At 44.7% G+C, this 20778-nt stretch overlaps 1 protein-coding gene across 4 annotated transcripts in view; it reads right to left on the bottom strand.

The window, feature by feature from the left end:
* Positions 1-477: 477 nt before the first annotated feature.
* Positions 478-20778, bottom strand: part of camsap2a (calmodulin regulated spectrin-associated protein family, member 2a) — a 43952-nt gene continuing 23651 nt past the window's right edge. The window contains exons 5-18 of one of the 4 annotated variants that reach the window (XM_062450493.1): positions 14866-14898; positions 14153-14294; positions 12387-12526; positions 8269-8359; positions 8018-8114; positions 7873-7904; positions 7694-7763; positions 5358-7512; positions 4513-4649; positions 4098-4318; positions 3539-3635; positions 2365-2480; positions 1891-2009; positions 478-1636 (exon numbers count right to left, since the gene is read on the bottom strand). In XM_062450493.1, coding sequence (XP_062306477.1) covers positions 1331-1636; positions 1891-2009; positions 2365-2480; positions 3539-3635; positions 4098-4318; positions 4513-4649; positions 5358-7512; positions 7694-7763; positions 7873-7904; positions 8018-8114; positions 8269-8359; positions 12387-12526; positions 14153-14294; positions 14866-14898 — 3756 coding nt within the window. In that variant the 3' untranslated portion in view covers positions 478-1330. The remainder of the gene's footprint in view (positions 1637-1890; positions 2010-2364; positions 2481-3538; positions 3636-4097; positions 4319-4512; positions 4650-5357; positions 7513-7693; positions 7764-7872; positions 7905-8017; positions 8115-8268; positions 8360-12386; positions 12527-14152; positions 14295-14865; positions 14899-20778) is intronic. The other 3 variants (XM_062450494.1, XM_062450495.1, XM_062450496.1) reach the window with 3 other exon arrangements.

Below are 20778 nucleotides of genomic sequence, written 5' to 3'. Positions count from 1 at the left end.
ATCAAGTGCAGAATGTAGGGTGCTGTATACAGTAACATTTTTGACAGTAACTTGTATCCTAATATGAGCATTTACATTTTGAAATACATAAGTAAAATGGATTGACCTGACAAGTGTTTGTTAGAAAATAAGTCTAATTTTGAGACTACTGGTCTGTGTTATTTTTGTTTTTTATTTTAATGGAAGCTGTTGGAACAACAATTTTACTTTTACTTTTACTCTGAAGTTGATTAATTGAATGCAAAACAAAATTAATTCAAAACATTTATTGTTTAATTTTTTATAATGAACCAAATATATCCAAACCATTTAGCAACAAATAAATTTAAAAAATCTGAATGTCATCAAAGTAACCACACTAAAGTAATCTTAAAGGCTGGTCCATGATTTGGCAATTTAAAGGCGATAACCTTTTTTGTTTTGTTCACAAACCTGCAGTGAACCAGCAGCATCAACAATATAGCCCACTATGTGGTTCCTGATTCCTTCAAAAATGTGTTTTTCTAGTAAAAACCACTCGTTTAACATGGAGTCATGATACTGTGTGGGTATACTAGCTATTTGCTTTTTGAACTTTTTGTCCCTTTGTGGTGTAAAACCTGGGTCAAATACTTTTTGCAAATACTGTCAGATATTCTGGGTGTATTTGATTTAGCACCCACTGAAATAAAACCAAGTGCCGGCTGTGGGGTGAATCAAATGCGCCTACATTCCTTGATAAAGTAACAGTATGTAAGTGGCCCAGGTCTTGTTAATATACCTTGACAGACTTAACAATTAACATTTCAAAAGACAATAAATGGAAAAAAATCACTCTTGCCTCAGTACAAAAAAACTTTCTAGGGTATAGCTTTACAATCACCGCATTGCACTCACATACAAAACAAGCATAAGGCCACGCATGTCAACAGATAAGCAAAAACAAATCAGACTACTATAATCAACATTCAGTGCTTCAGTGTAAATAAAACAGCAATTGCATTCATACCTTTTTTACTTTACTCTTTTTGGCACAATTCAAAACCTCACGTACTCGCACATGCTGTCGTAATGACTCAAATCAGACAACCTCTTCAACCAAACAAATCAATGGTATCCATTTACAATTTGCTTTTAAATAAGGTTTTACATTCCAGTTGTTTGTAATTTTTTTTCTCTTATGTCTGCTCTGAAGCTTGTAGTAAAAAGACAGGAATAGAAGAGGAGACATACAAAGTATGCATTAATCTACTGGCATTGCAGGTGTTAGAATCCTCATGAATTATGTACAGTGAAGTGCAATTTGAATGTTCCATTTGAAGGGAAACAGGCAGAGGGGTTTGAAGTTTCATTAGGACTTTGCAGGTATAACTTTTTTGGGGGTGGCTGGTTTCTTGGTTTGCCACAGGTGGCTGTGGATGGTGATAGCGTCGACGCTTGCAGACATGGTCTTTGCCGGGATCTGGCTGAACTGCTTCTTGTCTGAGTTGTACTTGAACAGCCCATCGATCATCTTGCGTGAGATGCTCTTTGGCCCAATGCCTGCCAGTTTGGTGATCTCCTCCATCTCAGGGAAGTACGTGTACAGAGATCGGAACTGGCAACCCCCATCCCGGAACAGCACCAGGAAGTTGTTGGCCTCGCATTTCTCCATTTCCTGACACGCAAGTGGAGAAAGTGATTGAAATTAGGAATTGGGATCTTTCAAAAATATTTCAAATCTTGAAAAAGTGATGAATCCCCTTCCCCACCCCCTTTTTGCTTCCCATGCCTTTTTACAATGATTTTACAACTATTCACCACAATCCCCAGGTTGTCTCAAAACCCTGTTAGTCCGTTGAGATCACACCTGGGAACAACTGAACACATTTCAATTGAGAGATTTGTCATTTGTATTATCGTTGCCGTTACCTCAAGGATCTTGTTCTTCTGCCCTTCATTAACCTTGCCAGCCAGACAGCAGTGGGCCAAAGCGTTCTGGATGATGTGTTTGTTCGATTTGGCGCTTGGCTCCTTGTACAGCTTGGGCCCTGTACACACAAGAGGAGAGATGTCAAGAGACGATCGTCATAGCAACCACTATCTATTTCGAGGAAGGGATTTCTGACATCCGTTCAGGACTGAAGATAAATCATTCATTGGTAACTTGCTGGTATCTCTGAAAGGTATAAAAACACAAACATAGTGTACAACATACATTCATTCGGAAAAAATGCCATCTGTAAACTTAACGCGTCATCTTTTCCGGACACCTTTGACATCTACAGTACATTTGTAAAAAATGTTTTACTGTATAGCCCACTATACCTTTTGACAGAATTAAACTGACGATACCCATGTCTGTCAGAGATCTGTTGTAAGGTGAGAGTTTACTGCAGTACTCACCGGTGTATTCCGCATTGGAGGTGACAGAGGAGGTGGTGGAGCCGTTCTCCCAGTCCTTTTCCCCGTTACGACTCCCGGGCCGACTCGGAGACAGGAAACCATCAGCAGAATCGGGCCTTCAGGAAACAAACAAAGGCATATACAAGTGTGAACACAGTAAAATGACAGTTAGGTCACCTCTCTTCACGTGACTGGTTGCATACAGCTCCTTTTGTTACCTTGACTTTCTGTACCTACTGAAATATGTGGTTTGTATCCAAATACTGCACCATTTGACAACAGGGATAGGTTTGCTATTGCACACCATTACTTGACTACTGCTAAGTGCTGTAAGCCTGCAAGCATGGTGGGTAAAGCAGTGAGAAAAATTTGATTGTGTGTTTATTGCACAAGCTTTTATTACAGCCTCTTAGTAGAACTTCTGAGTAGTGACTCATTAGCAGTTAGTAATTAATAGTAAGTACTAATTACTAGTGGCGGGAGAAATTCAAACAAGGAGGTAGCAAAACCTTGACAGTCACAGGGTGTGTATCTTTGCAGAGATAGGCAGGACATTGGCAAATCAGAACAATGTGTCGTGACATTTTGTTCAGTGAGCCATGCTAAATGCAAGCGCAGATTTGAGCAAGGGCGGATGGTGCAGTCAGCCAAAGTCACATACTGATGGCAAGATATACTGTTAAGAGGTGACATTCATTGAAGAGGTGACATTCAGTGAAGGGTATTGTTTACAGTGCAATTGGGTTTGGCATTAGGATCTTTTCCAGACTGTAAGCAACATTAGCCCCTATACCAGCTCATAAAGGATAGGGAAACAACCAACAATTTGGGATAGGGTATGGGGAAGAAGTGTTGCTCTACAATACAGACTGACCTTCTCCTTCTCAGTTTAGGAGAGCTCAAAAAGAAGTAGAGGCTGCCAGAGGCTACACTAGCACTTCTGACAGCCCGAAAATAAACAGGGTGGTCAAAGAAAGAAAGAAACATACAGAGAAAAACGTTAGGTTTAAAAGAGTCGAGAGGCGGTCGAAATGAGTGGTCATCTTCAGGTCAGTGACCAGTAGTTCATGTTCTGTCATGACAGTTCATAAGGTTATAGTCTACAAATATTAAGGATATGTTATCTTTTAATCGTTTTTTGGTTCAGAACTGACGTTAAAGGTGTCCGGCTCACCTCGGGGCTCTCTTCTCAGACTGCATGCTGTCACTCTCTCCCAGGTTGAGCGAAGCCAGCGACAAGCTGGAGACTGAAAAGACACGAGGTCGTGAACCTGGATGTGAAACACAAACACGGCACGGGACACACACGTTACACCACGAATGACCACCATGGATGTGTGTGTCTGCAGCACTTTGTGGAAAACTTGTCATGCAGCGCTGAAGATTTTCAGTTGACACAAACACACACCAATGCCAGAAGCACACACACACTAACATAATGAAACATGGCTTGCATCTATCACATTCTCCAAATGACTCAAATCAGTTTGGGAAAGAAAGCACGTTATCAAAATTGGTTGGGGTTAACAAGTAGGACAAACATACTTTAAACATGAGCCCCAAAGGTATTGTCAATCTTCACTCAACAGATTCAAGTCGATAGAAGAAGCCATGCTGAGCGTGCAAGGGGTGTGGCACAAAGCACAAAACCGTGCCTATTGGCATGTTGCCAGTTGACCCCTAGGGTATGGGGGGAGGGAGGGGGGGGTCATTTAATCTTTTTAATTTTTTACCTGCTGCAGCCCTGCCTGGCGTTTTGGGGGAGTCCAGGCTGTCTCTGTGGATCGACTTGGGCCTGGCTCGCCTCTGTTTGGTGCTGGCAGGCCGAGGCTTGATGACCGTATCCATGTCCTCCATCAGCTTTAGCTGTTTCCTCCGCAGGTACTCCTGCTTGATGAACTCTCTCCTGGCCTTGTCCTCTTCCTTCCTCAAACGTTCCTCTTCGGCTTTTAGTCTGGATAAGGGTGGATGGGGGACAGTGTGGGCTTTTTTGTTTTTTTTACATTGAGTTGTATAAACATGTCTGTGTCCATAAAGGACCTCTGTGTTTTTGCGAGCTCACAAAGGGTTCACAGAGGTAAGTCCATCGAGAAAATACTGTAGATAGTCTGCCTAGAAACAGGTGACACTCGGGCGGGAACGACCTACCGTGCCTCCTCTTTCTTCTGCTCCAGTTCCACCTCCAGTTGCTGCTTCTTCTGCTGGGTCTCTCTCTCCCTCCTCATCCTCTTCTCCAGCAACGCCGCCCTCTTCTGAGCCATGTTGTCCTCCCCTTTGCCGTCATCCTAGAGTAGAATGTGACAGAAAATGTCAAAAGGTTTGTTGTTTGTTTTAAAATCTTTTCGGCCTCGGAATTCATGCAGTTGCAACTGCTGAGTGTGTATATTGGGTATAGTATATAAGTATATATTGGAGCTAGTGTGGTTGAGCTTTCACTTGAAGCATTAAGTCTTATCTTAATAATTAGGCTATTCTTTTAAGTATCAAAAGATACTAAGAAAATGTTTATTCTAACTGCAGTCAGACCATGTGTCTGAACATATTTAATGTGAACGGTATATGCACTCTACAACCACCACAATCGTACACCTCATTTAACATCAATGTACAGCTGCACTTAAATAATTCACAAGACCCAGTTTTCTGACCTAGATGAAAGCAGAGTTGACTAACAACTGCAAAACAAGTTTGTCCTCAACCGGCCTATTTTCAGTGCCATTCATCATCTCATATTAGAAACAGGAGGTTTCCTTACATACTGTAAAGAAAACAAACACGGAGACATAAAGAGGCAGAAACTGGGACACACTGTCTTGATACAGATTTTGACAACAATGGTCAAAAATATGTCATCCTAATTTAAAACACTACGAAATGGTCAAATAATTGTTATCGTCAGAGAAAAAAAATATGAGAAGGTCACAAACTATCCATTGGTCTCCCTTTCCCTAAATCTTGTGACAAATGCACTGTACAATCCCAGGTCAGCCCACCTTAAAAAAGAAACCACGGCACATTTTCTGGTCTTCATCCAGGCCCTCGATGGTGGCCTGCATTTCCCCGCTCTCCTCCAACACCTCACCCTCCAGTGGTTTCAGCACGGACAGGGGCACCTCGATCAAGCTACTCCTGGTTTGGCTCTGAACTAATATGGGAGCAGGGGCCTCAGTGGGGGTCACCGTGAAGGTCTCTGTCACCAGATGTGCCAACACCTCCGACACCGATGAACCGATGATGGGTCGGATCTCCTCCTCCTTCACCATCTCCATCTCTGTTTCCATATCTTCATTCCGGATCTCTCCTTCAATGTCTTCTTCTTGGTCCTGCTGGTTTGGACCTTTGGCTGGGGAGGAAGGGGGCGAGGGCACCGCGCTAGCCGGGTTAGAAGCCTCCTTCTCTGGGGAGAGAAGTGGATCTGAGTACCTGCTTCTGCCAGGATCTGGGTCTCCGGGCTCCAGATTGCTGCTAGCGGGCATATCCCCCATGTACACAAATGAGGTGGCTAGAGGCTGGCAGGGAGAGAACCGGCGTAAGCGGGGGATACTGTCGACGGACTGGGGGGCAGTCAGCACACGGTTATAAGGGGCAAGCTTGAGCTCGTTGGGTCTAGGGGTGCGGGCTGTGCGGGAGTGGAAAGAAGCGGACTTCCTCTTGATGCTGGTGGGCGAGCGGCGGGCACAGTGAGGGGAGTCGACGGGGGAGGAGGGTCCAGAGGAGCGAGGGGTGGCCCGGCTGTGTTTCTGAGGGGAGGGGCTCGCGTGAGACGGCGGGATGACCCATGCCTGCTGCTGTTGCTCCCGCATGGCCATGATGACTTCCTGTTGCTGGGCCAATCGCTGCATCTCGGTCTGCAGGAAGGCCAATGAGTCATTGAGCTTCTCGATGGAGCGGGTGTATTCCATCAGGTCAGTCTCCGCCACCTGCCCGGCGTTAGGACCGCCCTCCTCTCCTCCTCTCGGCAACTTTAACCAACCGGCAACGCCGCCGCTCCCTTGTTCCGCCCCGTCGGGTGTGTCGGCCTTGCTCCTTTCAGACCGGAGGGTGGGGCTGGCGCCTACCGTCTTCTCCACATCCTCCGCCTTCCCCCTGTCCTCCTCCACGCCGCTCGCGGCTCCATCACCCTTCCTCTTCACCACGGTGAGGAAGGCCGAGCGGCCCATCTTCTGCCGGTGCCTCGTAAACGCCGCCTCCACCTTCCTCTTTTGAGCCTCGATGGCCCGCCGCTTCTCCTCCAATCGCATGCGCAGCTGGACCATCTCCGTCGCCATGGCCTGCGCCGGGTCAATGGTCACGGCCTGGACTGGGTAGATGGGTTTGGTGGGAGCGGAGAGGGGTGTGGGCTGGTGATGGACAGGACTGTGCTCAGGGGTGGGGGCCCAGGACACGCACAGCGGCAGTCCGAGCTCGGAACCTTCCGGGGTGGTCTTGAGGGAGCCGCTCCCGCTGCCCCGGCCCGAGTCACCGGCTAAAGGGTTGTGCTTGCGAAGCTTCTGTTCAGCGAAGCTTGTCATCTTGATGCCCGGCGGGGATTTGGCAGAGCCGCTGGGGCAGGGGCTGGGGGTGTCCATGTCCAGCTCCATGCTGGCGGTGCAGTCCCTCAGAGACGAGTCTTCGTCCAATGTCTCGGCCATGTCATCCGTCCTCAGGTGGATGCCCGTGTCGGGCTCTGTGGAGTCTGAGGGGCTCAGAGCCGCTTTCGAATCCGTCTCAGATCCGGGGTCCAGTCCGCTGGGCCTACGGGCCTGGCTGTGGAGGAAGAACCCGTTGTCGATCCCCTCCGCCTCCGCCGGGAGTCTCTGCAGCGGCTGGCCCATGTTATGTATGATCTGGAGGGCCTCCTCGATGCTGGGGGTGGCCGTGCCGTTCCCTTGCCCATTGGGGTAGGTTCTGCCCGCCGGCGCTCTGTCAGGCTCTGTGGGCACCAGGCTGTCGGGGCAGCCCTCCTCGTCGATGCCCAAGCTCTGTCCGTTGACGGGCTGGAAGGAGAGGTTCTTCTTCATGCCACGGGGCAGCTGGTGGGGGAGTTTGAAACCCAGGCCATCCTCAGTGCTGGCTGATCGAGTCATGCCCCGCAAGGGAGGAGGAGCAGAGGGGGAGCCGCCATCTTTATCAAAGGGGATGTCGAAGGATACTCCGTAAGGCCCAGATCTGAAAAATAATAATTATATATTTATTTTCTTTTTTGGATTAAGAATCTAGTCTTATTTTATCTTGTCTTTAAGATTGATTTTCTTTTGGGATTTCTTAATCTTATTTTTATGTATTATAAGTATTTTATACACAAAAAAAAAAGTATTATTTTAGGTATTATTTTCAATTTGCGGCTGACCTTTTTTCCTTGGGCCAGGTACCTATGTGGCCATCCACAAACGACATTGAAGTCGATCTCTTGATTTCATCTGCAGGGTAAAAACAACCATATGTACATCTCTAAATGCTTTTGTGTCTCTAAATGCTTTGGGTGTTTGTACACCTATAACGAGCACGAGTGACAAACAATCTAGTTACCTGAGTTACGGGGTTGAGGTCGAAGAGGCAGACTAGAAAAGAGGGTAAAAATTAAAGATTGTTTCTAGAAGCTGTATAATGCAGTTAATGGGAAGACTAGGGCAGCAGTAGAGAAGCCCTGTTTAGTTCGAGGATATCATCCAACCTGGGTCTCTCTGGACTGGGAGGCCTTTCCATGAAGCTCCTCTTAGTTGCCTTGGAGATGGGCACGGAGGGCATCCTCTTCAATGATGGGGGGGGCTCTTGTATAAAAAAACAACACACACATTGCCTTTTAAACCCAAAAAACTCAAATCAGATACTAAATGTTGATCATGTATAATGTTTCTATAGTACTGTATATACTTTGCATTTGAGGACGTTCTTTAGTCCAAAAGCCTGTTTTCCCACACTCACCCTCGCTGTCCAGAGTTTGGTGTTTTACAAAAGACGGTTTCACAACTTCAAACCACCAAAACAGCTCAGCCATGAACACAAGGAAGTTGTTCTGGAAAAAAAGAACACTGTGTCATATTGAGGCAAATCGACAACACAGCAAACCGAGGGCAAAAACGTATAGTTTTCATAGAACAAACTATCCGCAACTGTCTAATCTATCTGAACATTGCAGTGCACCTTTCCTTCCACAAGATGTCTCTTAATACCTAAAAGAAAAACCTGACAAACACCTTTTAAATATTTGATAAAGAGAAGCTCAATCTCAATACATCTCCCTTAGCAAAAAAATATTATTACACCAACATTCACGTACCAACTCTCCCTTTTTGGCATTTCCATCATCAAAGCTGCCCCTAAACATGCAGTATTTCCACGTGAAGATAGACTAGCTTGACAGAGATGCTGTTTAATAACACTATATTATATAAAAACAGCTTCACACCGCTACATTTCTGCCAAATAAACACTTTGGTGGCATGTTGTTGGGCAGAATCAGCTAAAGCTCAATTTCTGGATGGGTTTTTGACACCATAACGATGTGACCAAGTTAAAATCCAGGTCAGAATCATGGGGGAGAGAAGGGAGAGATAAAAACCACAGAGGACATAATATGCTGCAACTGAAGTATGGAAGGCCTGTGTATGAAATTAAATACATCCATCAAAATGTTGACAGACACTACCATACTTGTAAGTCACAGATAACTTCATGACCGTAAACAAGATTCGACACAATAGGAAGCTGCAAACCGAATCCTTATTACAAAGTCAACCAGCATTTTTTTTTCCTTTTGTCTTTTTTACCGTCGTCTAACCACCAACGGTTCCCCTATGGATGGAGCCTGCCACGTGTTCCAGTTTGACCTTGAGGAACTGTGGCATTCTGCTCAGGACCACTGGCTCAGACAAAGAAAGAATGTTCCCTCTCCCTCCCTCCCACCTTTCCTCCCAATAGACAGATTCACCTTCTCCGTAGTATCCAGCCTGCTTCTTTCGTGACAGCAAACAAGCTAACACACAAGATGCTAGCTTTTCCTTAAAGGTTCTAAAGCTGCAGTTTAATGAATTTATATTTTACAGTTACCACACTGTCCAAATGACTAACCTTTGAAGCCTAAAAACAAAACCAAGATCTCGAAACATCCAGAAGAGAGCATGTATGGAGTATAGCCATTGATACAATGTTCTTCTGAGGGAACATAAACTTAGCAGCAGTAAACAGTTAGTTAATTGCATTAGCCTACCTCTAAGTAAGTCTGGTCACCACGAGGTTCTGTCCTCTCAGTTTGACAGAGAGAGGGAGAGGGAGGGTGGTAGAGAAAAAGCAAGAGAGAGGCAAAGCGAGAAACCTGTCTCCAGCCCAGATGGCATGATGGTAAAAGCCGTCCTCTCCTCCATCTGTCTGTCCATCCTACTTGCTTACTAACAAATCAATGGGACCATTATCCTTTAACACCCCCTGTAGCAGTCAAACACACACTCCCCTGATCTCCCAGTCACACTACTGACCTGTCTGATACCAAGCTTTACCCCACAGGTTGCCAGATTTGTGTGCCTCGTCTCTCTCCCACCCTTTCAGTTTTGGGAGAACTGATTGGTTGCAGGTCAAACAGAGCTGAAGGCTAATCCACTCAGAGGGAGCTGCTGGCAGCCCTGCCCCCCTTGCAGTTACACAGAAAGATCCGGACCCACAACAGACAGACAGACAGACAGACACACACTCTGAGTAGCTGTGACGTCATCAAGCACCATGAGGTTGACCTGAAGTCTGGCTCTAATACTGAAAAAGAAACTTAGCAATTCTTACATGGTCAGTGTGAGTGTGTGTGTGTGTTTTACAAAAATTAGGAACAGTCTTTTGCAGTGTGTGCAGTGTCTGTGGATGTTAGAAACAAGCAGAAATATTGCAATCCGTCAAACCAATAAAATAGGCTGCTGCTTAATCAACCGAATAAAATAATGAATGCTTGCACCAGACAACAGGGCACGAGAGAGTCAACACTGCCTGATGAGCAACAGGAAAACACTGACACTTATAAAGCAGAAAAGACCCATCTCAACAACACTGCATGACTGCACCTCAAAGCGGCAGCCTACACTGATAAATCAGGTATTCCTGCCACTACGTATTCACTACATCCCCCCAAAATGCTGTATTTCATTCCCCTGCTACTGCAGATCGCAATTTAGATCCGGACTAAACTGATTCGTCAGCCAAAGTGAGGAGCTTGATGTGATTTAGTACGGAGGCTTTCAATAAAAATAGGCTGGGTTGGGTCTTATGGAAGTGGGGGGTTGGTTTGAGCAGGATACAGGGATTCAGGTGGCTGAGCGGTTAGAGAATCGGGCTAGTAATCAGAAGGTCGCTGGTTCGATTCCCGGCCGTGTCAAATGACGTTGTGTCCTTGTGCAAGGCACTTCACCCTACTTGCCTCGGGGGAATGTCCCTGTACTTACTGTAAGTCGCTCTGGATAAGAGCGTCTGCTAAATGACTAAATGTAAAATGTAAATGAAGACCAGCCTATTGTTTGATATGGAGGAAATATACGATATGTACTACCACGGAGGAGGGTAGCTTTCCATGTGGAATTAATAAAGAGCCAACGGGAGTGTCTTTGTGTGTGTGTAAACGCTTGTGTGTCTAGCTCAGACTGCATACTGTATGTAATCTTCTGAAAGCCAGAATGGCCGACATGAGCCGACGTGTGCTTGCGTGAATTTTTGGGGATGGACACGTGTGGATGGGTGTGTGTGCATGTGTGAGAAAATGGTGTGGTGTGTGTGTGTGCACTGTGCACCAGCGCTAGGCAGGCCTGAGCATATCCACTGAGGCAAAATCTCTTGGGATTCTATCTCTCTTTCTTTCTCTGCCATTCACTGGGTCAGAAGGGGATGATAAGCCAGCATATCAGTTAAAAAGAGCCAAATCTGACTTTCTCTCTAATAATTGGAAGTGTTTGAACGATTAAGTAGGAATGGCTGCATGTGCGTTCTGGGAGATTTCACAGGGAAACAAAAGTGGGACCCAGTCAAACTATTATGAGATGTCTTGGAGAAGAATGCAGGATCCTTGTTGAGACATGCGGCTGCTAGCGTCAGCCTCTCCGTTGTGTTTGTATGACGATATGCTGTGCATAACTCTGCCAGTCTTCAGACAGACCGCCCTCCCCCCCCTTAGCCTGGGCCTGTCCTCACTCCTCAGAGCCCTCCGATGGGATGTGACATTAGACTCTGTGTGTACTGGGGACACTTGCAGAGCCACATCTAGCCTGGCGGAGAACTGCCACCGTGCTGTAGCGAGTCCTGTGCTCTGAGATGGCCAGCAGAGCTGACAACCGGCTTTGGTTCCATTCTCATCACCAGGACAGGACGAGCTGTCTGTGCTGATACGGGCAAGTCGCCCATACGCTAGCAGGCTAACGCAAATCTGAGGGAGTTGTACGCAAAAACTGAAACAGAAGTAAGCTCTTTCTCCGTGTTCTGTACCGTTAATCTCCTTAGACCCACTTCTTGCAGTGAGTAATTCTGAGGAAGATTTCACATGTCAATACTGAACAGTCACGTTCTTTATCCATATGGCTTGACTGTGGAAAACAGAAAATTAAATGGATGAGTCAGAGCTTGCTATACCCGTGTCTACAGTTGCCCACGACAGCAGTAACAACACAATCTAGACAACACCCACCATTAACTACCTGCAAGACAACAATAAGATCCAAGCTGTGTTTGCTAACACATGAATACCATCTATGTAACTACTTTACGTGGAAAAAGGAAGGTGGAAGGTGAAAGGGAGGGAGAAAGAGAGAAAAGAGGAAAGCAATAAATAAAGTATAGCACGGTTGAAAGAGGGGGAGTGAAAAGACAAGACAAAGAATTGGACACACTGAAGAGATGACTGAGGAAGACAAAGCTCCAAGTAAGCTCCAGTTTTTGCAGTGTACACATATTACTCCTCACTCCAGCTAGTCAGCACACACATAAGCCACCAACAACTAGACTTAGTCCAGGACTTTCTTTACCCACGGTCTAAACTGAGGCAGTTTAAAGCTGGACATGCATGGTTTTTGACTTACTTTGACAGAGGAGGAGGCGTAGGTCATGTCCTCCAGGCTGAAGTGGCAGCAGTTGTTGAGGTGTTCTTTACAAAAATTCTGGATGAGTAGCAGGTTGGACAGGCTGTCTGCTAGCGACATGTTGTCCTTCAGATACACATCTGGGGAGTCAGGGGTGGGCATGGTTAGACGTGGAAAGGCCTGGATCCAATATGACTCCAAAACAATTTCTTTAGAACCCCTCGTTGGATTTTCCTAAAGAGTTGTGATGTTGAATTATCTGAAGACCGGGAATGGAGAAAGGACCAGGACTTGAGAAAGTGTGTTTTAGAGTGACACGTGTACTGTATGTGGCCAGAGGTGGATTTTATTGGTGTGTCCGATCTCTGATTGGCTTAGAAAAAATTGCATTGTGCTCAGCTCAGTGTGTGTGCCTATCAGCTTGCTAGCCACTTCATCAGTGAGTTGATGTGATTAGGTGTGAGTAGATTATGGGCTTTGTTGCTTTCTCTGAGGCAACGTGTGGCTGTCTCACTGTGGACAGATCAACATTGATTTAAAATGATTGTACTCGCTCTGAAATATATCATTGTTGCTTGCTTTCTACAGGTACACTCTTGCACTTTTGAGGTTCATGTTGTTTAGTTGTTTAATTGTAACTTGTTTAACTACATGTTCTTATGGTTCTTGCGTTTGGCACTTATTTGGTTTTTCACAATGTATGCTTCATGTTTTGGCTACCCGCAATGTTTGGGGCTATCGCGTTGTTATGATAAGTGACCTATGCACTTTTGTAAAGCTCTCTCTTGGAAGTCAGGTGGCTGAGCGGTTAGGGAATCGGGCTAGAAATCTGAAGGTTGCCAGTTTGATTCCCGACTGTGTCAAATGATGTTGTGTCCTTGGGCAAGGCACTTCACCCTACTTGCCTTGGGGGGAATGTCCCTGTACTTACTGTAAGTCGCTCTGGATAAGAGCGTCTGCTAAATGACTAAATGTAAATGTAATGCAAGTCGCTTTGGATAAAAAGCGTCTGGTAAATGAATACATGTAAATGTAAATCAACAAACACAAACAAGCACACACACACATGCGAAAGTAGATGCGAAATGTGCACATATACATTGACCCATACTTACACACACACGCCAGTTTGTTTTCTATCCCAGTGACGCCGGACCATTTACTTCCATTCAACGTTGTGTTATCTCTAACTACTAACCCCTAACCTTAACTCTTAATGTAGTTCTAACTCTAACATTCTAACTGTAAGAAACAATTTGAAGAAGAGTTTTTGTTGTATAAATTAGTAGTTAGAACATTGTTTATTTAAATCTGTAAATTCATAATTTCATGTATTAAATCAGGAGAGAAAGGTGGTCATGTGACCAACTTGTGCTTGCTCAGTTTGAGATGGTCAGGTTAAGGAGCAACACAGTTTTTCTGACCGACGACACCAATGTACCTATTTACTGTTATTAAGACCTAAATAATTCATGTTTTTGTTTGTATGTTACGTTTTTGTCAGTAAAAGTTTAAAAGGAAGATTCATTGAAGTTTGGAATTTTTTGTCGCTTCACACTAGTTGCTAGAAGCCTGCTCCATTAGTGGCATATGGAACATAAGATGGAGTGCCACTTACACTAACCCTAACCCCCCTGAAAAAAACAGTTGAAGTTATGCTGCCCAGCAAAAGGGCCCAACAGGGTCAAGTTTTTAATTTTTCACTATATTTGTGAGCATATTTGGTCCCCGCAAGGGTAGTTAAAGAAGACCACAAACACACACACCTTCCTGTTTGACTAGTTGAGGGCAGTAGAAGTGCATCAAGGCAGCCAGGGCACAGCCATCAGTGCTATCCTTCAGCAGGTTGTCCACCACAGGGATCCAGGGAACCTGCTGGGAACACGCCTGCTCCTTCCTGTAGCGAGCCTGGGTGGCAGAGACACACACACACAGAGATTACAGGTCAGGAGAGGGAGATATCTAAACAGAGGCTATTCACACTTTCACACACATCCATATTTACACAGACAGGTGGGGAGAGTGCAAATATATCCGCCTAGTGTCTCACATTTGGCATACTCCATACACGTTTTATGAGAAAAAGAAATACAAATCATATGAGGGGAAAAATAAAAAGATCACAACCCAAAACTGTGTAGATTGAACCATTGAAGGAGATTGTTCACGTGAAAAGTATAACGAGGACTCGTGCAACTCATACATGGATAACTGGAATGTGTTGTCTCACTGATAAAGTAACTCGAAACCAAATTCCATGTAACAAGATCTCCATGCATTAGCCACATGCAATGACCTAAACAGTAACACAAAGGATCTGTAGTGATCTATATTTCAACAACAAGCCTCATGAATAACCACAACCACATGTTCACGTGAAGCGTGTTGATGGCGATGCAGACGGTGAGAGACAGTTACTATGGAGACAGGCAAAAAGGAAGAGGGGAGAGAACAACCCAGAGCAGGTCGGCTGACTTACAGGGACTAATTTCATGTACCATTTGGTGGGGGACTTGAGCCGACCAGAAAGAGACAGAGAGGGGAAGAAAGGGGGGAGGAGAGACAAAATGAAAGACAAGAAAGTGAGGGATTATCCCGTCAGATGAGGCTTGTTCCATCAAGTAGATTTTCTCTTAAGAACAGCGCACCAAAAGCTAAGATGAAGATCCTTGACAGGAATTGACCTCAATAGGGGGAAGAATAGGTCAGCAAAATTACACAGAACCCCCGCCCTGCAAAATAAAGTGTGTATGTGTGTGTTAGTCCAGGCGCCAAACTCTGTCCCACACTGACAATTTAAGCTGACTACAGTGAATTTTCTTTATAATACTTGATGTCTTTGCAGGAGGGGGTTGGGGATAGTCTTCTGCACTTAAAAAAACTCTTCAAAGAGGACTGACTTCTCTTTTTAAGCACCACTCCAACTGGGCACTAACTGCTGTACTTAAATATTTCAAACGTGAACACTCCTTCCTCTATGGAAAAACCTGAGATGAACCAGGAACTGAAGTCAGTTGCTGGCTGATCAAAAGGTCACTTGTAGCATTCCTGCTGATTGAATAGCCCAGTAGCTCTTTGAATGCTAATGCAAGTCATCCATCCATGCATGACACTGATATACTCAGTAGCTCACAATAGTATCTGTTGACTCCTTTATCTATTAGGGTAATGTCATTTTTGTTCAAGATTTGATATATATTTGCATCTTTGCATTGAAAAAGCTCCCTCACCAAATAACTATCCAGATAGATATTAAAAAAAATATTTTAAACAACTGCAGTTTCAGAAATAAAGATTCAAGCATCATTCTTCACCACTAAGAAAGTATTGTGGCGCCATGTTAGATAGATGCTAACTGGCATCGATTCACCTCTCCAGGCACAAATGGCCCAAACTGACAGGCTGGTCCCCATTTGAACCTGCAGAGGTAACACCACAGACAGGGTGGGTGGTAGAGGAGGAACTGCAACATTTGATTGTTGGGAGGATGAGGGATGAGGGGAAGGGAGACTACAGAATAGAAGGAGAGGAAATCTTCCAAGAAATGTCACTTTAGTGTAATCAAATCAAATTTTATTTGTGTAGCCCTTTTTACAAGCAATGTCACAGACGGCTTCACATACATTTACATTTTACATTTAGTCATTTAGCAGACGCTCTTATCCAGAGCGACTTACAGTTAGTACAGGGACATTCCCCTGAGGCAAGTAGGGTGATGTGCCCTGCCCAAGGACACAACGTCAATCAAACCGGCAACCTTTTGATTAATAGCCGATTCCCTAACCGCTCAGCCATCTGACTCCCTCATACGCCCATAGAACTGCCCCTTCAACCAACCTAAACCCTCAAGGTAGACAAGGAAAATCTCCCAATAAAACAGCCAACCTTCGCAGGAGCAATTTGGTGAGGGACCCCCTCCTCCAGAGACAGTTGGTGACAGAGAGGTGCAGACCATAGGCTGGACAGTCATATATCAAGAGTAGATAATACAAATGAGGCATGCAAACAGGTCAGGGGTAAAAAAGGTGAGAAGGATACGGTGAACCCCCGACAATGTCATGTTCTTTTCCAATTCATTTTCAATGAAACCGGGCGTTGAAGCCGACGCCGACGCACCACCCGCTCCGCTGTAGTGGACACACAGGGCTAGTCCGGAAACCAGTCGGGCGATAACACCGGATCTGGCCCGCGGGCCGCTAATTGGGGTTGGCTGATGTATGCTATACAAAAAATGTCTTTATGGTTAAAAGAACATGAAATTGTTTACAAGAGCACAGATTAGACATAGATCTAGCCTCTTAATTTTGCTCTCAAAGTGCACCAGATTGATTTGTTTAACTTTAAGATGTAATACATTTTCTTCCGGGGGAGCATGCCCCCGAACCCCCCAAGAGGGTCGGGGGTTCACCGTAATCCTTCTCGCCTTTTTTACCCCTGACCTGTTTGCAATGGCTCATTTGTATTATCTACTGTTGATATATGACAGTTCAGCCTATGGTCTTCACCTCTCTGTCACCAACTGTCTCTGGAGGAGGGGGTCCCTCACCAAATTGCTCCTACCAAGGTTGACTGTCAATTAGTTTTATTGGGAGATTTTCCTTGTCTTCCTTGAAGGTTTAGGTTGGTTGAAGGGGCAGTTCTATGTGACATTTCTTGTAAAAAGGGCTGCACAAATAAAATTGGATTTGATTTGATTACAGTAAAGTGACATTTCTTGGAAGATTTCCCCTCCTCCTATTCTCTAGCCTCCCTTCCCTTCATCCCTCATCCTCCCAACAATCAAATGTTGCAGTTCCTCCTCTACCAAAGGGTTACGCGTATTTTGATCGTATTGTCAGGTTTAAAAGTGTCCCACATTACCTGAAATCACCCTACTTAAAAAGAACCGGGCGCCGCCATGTTTAAATGACGTATACAGCGGACGTCACGAGAATGGTTGCGCACAATTTCAACCCGCCAAACTGCATTAAAAATTGGGGAATGACCCATTATACCTATCCCTGTTCATCCCATGGCGTATGCTTTCGAACCAATACGTAATTATGTTCCCGCATGGCCGCAGTTGTTACATATGATGCAGAAGATGTGGTTTTGTCGGAAGATATAAATATAGTTAACACTGACAGGTCGAACAACACCAAGTGGTGTACTTGTACTTGTCGTAACTGCACGACAATGCCAACAGAGACAGAATCGATCAAAGAGGCAGACCTGCATGACCTGGGTGTCCACCAAAATTATCGTTCATCATTGAGCACAGGCTCCTCCGTTGTGAATCCGTGAAACGCACTCCCCAGGTATGCAATACACAAGTTTTTGAGCCGTTTCCGCTCTACATCCTAAATTCCTCCCCTCGATGCAATCCACTTCCGTTCTGGCGGGCTGGGTTTGTTTTGCTAGCTAGCTCCGTTTTGCCGATAAAGCACTGATATCGCAGTGACAAAGAGTATATAAAATTTACAACATGAAGAAAAGTGGTTCGGGAACGACGTGTGTGGTAGTTGGTTGCAAACACTCGAGAAAGCACCTGAACGAGTGGTTAGATAGGGAGTGCTACGACCACAAACCAGCTACGAAGAGGCAAGACGGAATCAAGGACGTGGCTGAAGGCATTGAATCTAAAGAAACCACCCCGCAACGTTTTTTGTTTGTTCCTATCACTTTGTTGACCAAAAACCAACCAAGGATAATCCTTTCCCAGAGTTGTGGTTGGAATACAATCGCCCTCCCCAGCCAAAGAGTTGTCAATTCACCCAGCGGACCACTGCCTCCACCCAGAATCGGATGAATGGTTTACTACTAATATGTCATAATAAATCATAAAACGTTCATTGATTTGTGAGCCATGCTTATTATTTTAACGATTGAAAACGGATGTATCACAGACTACCGCTATATCGTATATGTCGTCCAACAGAGGCTACTGTAATTATGCTAACGCCTCAGTCAACAAGGTAAAATTGACTACTGTTTTCGAAAGTAAACGTACTAATATCAGAGTACATCGTATTGTACATTAAATCTCACAATTGTGTTTTATATCACAATGTTAAATGAGCAATAAGTTAAGTTTAGCATTTGTTGACGCTTGGAACTCTCTGTTGTGATTACATTGAGAGCAGAACGTTTGTCCTCCCTACCCAGATAAAGAACCGCAGACTTGAATCTGAGGGTAAGTTCAGCAACTTTAGCTATGAAGCTGACAATACTGTTAGTGTTAATTATGAAGTTGTCATACACTAACATTGCTACCGGTATTTTGCTAAGGCAGTTGATTGTTTTGGAGATGTGACAAACAATGCCCACGATAGCTAACGTTACATCATCAGAATGGGATTTATTCGCCATGAAAGTTTACACAGACAAGGAATTTGCTTTGGCAGGTATTTCTCATCGTCATGTTATCCTCCCAGTTCTGCACTGAATTCGGGTGGGGGAGAGTAACGCCATCTCCAGTCAATGTAGTAGAACCGTGATCCCAAGCTAGCATCAACATCACTGTGTTTACACCGGCAGACGCTGTGCAAACCACTTCCGCGGAAATGAAGTGCATTTGTGTAGAGTTATGGCGGCCCCCTGGGATTTGGCGCGTAAATAGTGATGGGCATTCCGGCTCTTTTTCGTGAGCCGGCTCGTATGGCTCAGCTCACTAAAAAGAGCCGGCTCTTTTTCGTGAGCCGGCTCGTATGGCTCAGCTCACTAAAAAGAGCCGGCTCTTTTGGCTCTCCAACGGCTCTTTAAAAAATACATGTTTTAACTATGAATTTGACTATGATAGGTGTGAAAACAATTTGAATTAAATTATTAAATGAAATCATACTCGACCGTAACCACATATCTTTAAAAATGCATTGAGACAAATCAATGCATTTTTAAAGATATGTGGTAGTCAAAGTAGTCAAAACTCGGAGGAGAGCCATGACAAATTTTGTCATGGCTCTCCTCCGAGTTTTGACTACTCTCTGACTGTGTGAGTTGGCTCGGCCCTCCCTCATGCAGGATTGACAGGAACAGAATGTGAGGATGATCGTGTGCGCCTTTAAGCCTACAAGTATTTTTTTGTTGTTCTTTGAATCAGTCAATTATTTTAAATACAATTAAAATTAATTATTTCATAATCATTTAGTTTCTATAGGCTGTATTAATCTATTAAAAATTGAGTCGGCTCTTCAGATATGCGAGCCAGCTCCCGACGTTCACCTTCAAGAGCCGGCTCTTAGAGCCGGATCGTTCGCGAACGACCCATCGCTACGCGTAAACTTGTGTATAGTATGTAACAGGCCATCTGCGTTAAAGAAGAGCTAGCTTTTCTTTGGCGTAGTTGGTAGTGGTCGCGCTTGGCAAGTCGGAGGCCGAGCGTTCGAATCCCGTGAATGGCGAAGGCTTGTGGCTACTTACTATATGTCATGCTATGCCAGGTTGTCTTGTCCTAAGAATTTCAGTGCGCGACCCTGTGTTGTTCTGTGCATCTGACAATAAAAGACTTGAACTTGAAAGTTTGGAGCGCCCTATAAATAGCTGGTAAGTTTCAGTTACTAGTAACCTTCAAGTTGTGTGGAACATGCTCACTGGTTGAGTTGATAACTTGTTCGCTAGGTTAAACATAACAAACTACAGTGTAGGAAACGTTACGGAGCTAGCTTTGTGTGTTAGGCCGCTACAATCATATCTGAATTAACGAGCTAGAGCTAGCTATGTCAAAAACGCCAGTGTGTGTATGTAACAGGTTTAAAAATATAATCCACTTCTGTAAAGTGATCACTGCAAACTCTGAATCCGGGGGCAACTGGTGGGCTTTGGCGCTTTATAGCTACAAGCCATTTATGTAAAACCGGTTGGTTACCGCTTGGGTACATTTACATTTATTCATTTAGCAGACGCTTTTATCCAAAGCGACTTCCAAGAGAGAGCTTTACAAAGTGCATAGGTCACTGATCATAACAACGAGATAGCCACAAAACATTGCGAGTAGCCAAAACATGAAGCACACATTGTGAACAACCAAAGTAAGTGCCAAAAGGAAGAACCATAAGAGCATGTAGTTAAACAAGTTACAATTAAACAACATGAACTGCTATAAGTGCAAGTGTACCTGTGAAAAAAAAAAAAAGACAAGCAACAATAATAAAAAACAATATATCACAGCGAGTACAAACAATTTTAAATCAGTTACCACTAACCACAAGAGCAACAAGTCTCTGAGCAAGAGTCATTGTGATCCTTGAGGAAACTAACATCGGGTCAAGCGAACCATTCCTAAGTACCGTTGTACTCCCGTAACAAGTGCGTCTTGAGCCTTTTCTTGAAGGTGGAGAGACAGTCAGTGTCTCTGATGGAGGTGGGGAGTTGATTCCACCACTGGGGGGCCAGACAGGAGAAGAGCTTGTGTTGG

This window comes from Osmerus eperlanus, chromosome 24, assembly GCF_963692335.1.
Source record: "Osmerus eperlanus chromosome 24, fOsmEpe2.1, whole genome shotgun sequence".
In the NCBI taxonomy this organism is placed as follows: Eukaryota; Metazoa; Chordata; class Actinopteri; order Osmeriformes; family Osmeridae; genus Osmerus; species Osmerus eperlanus.
The sequence above is the reverse complement of the archived record's forward strand: the minus strand, read 5'-3'. Positions and strand labels throughout refer to the sequence as shown.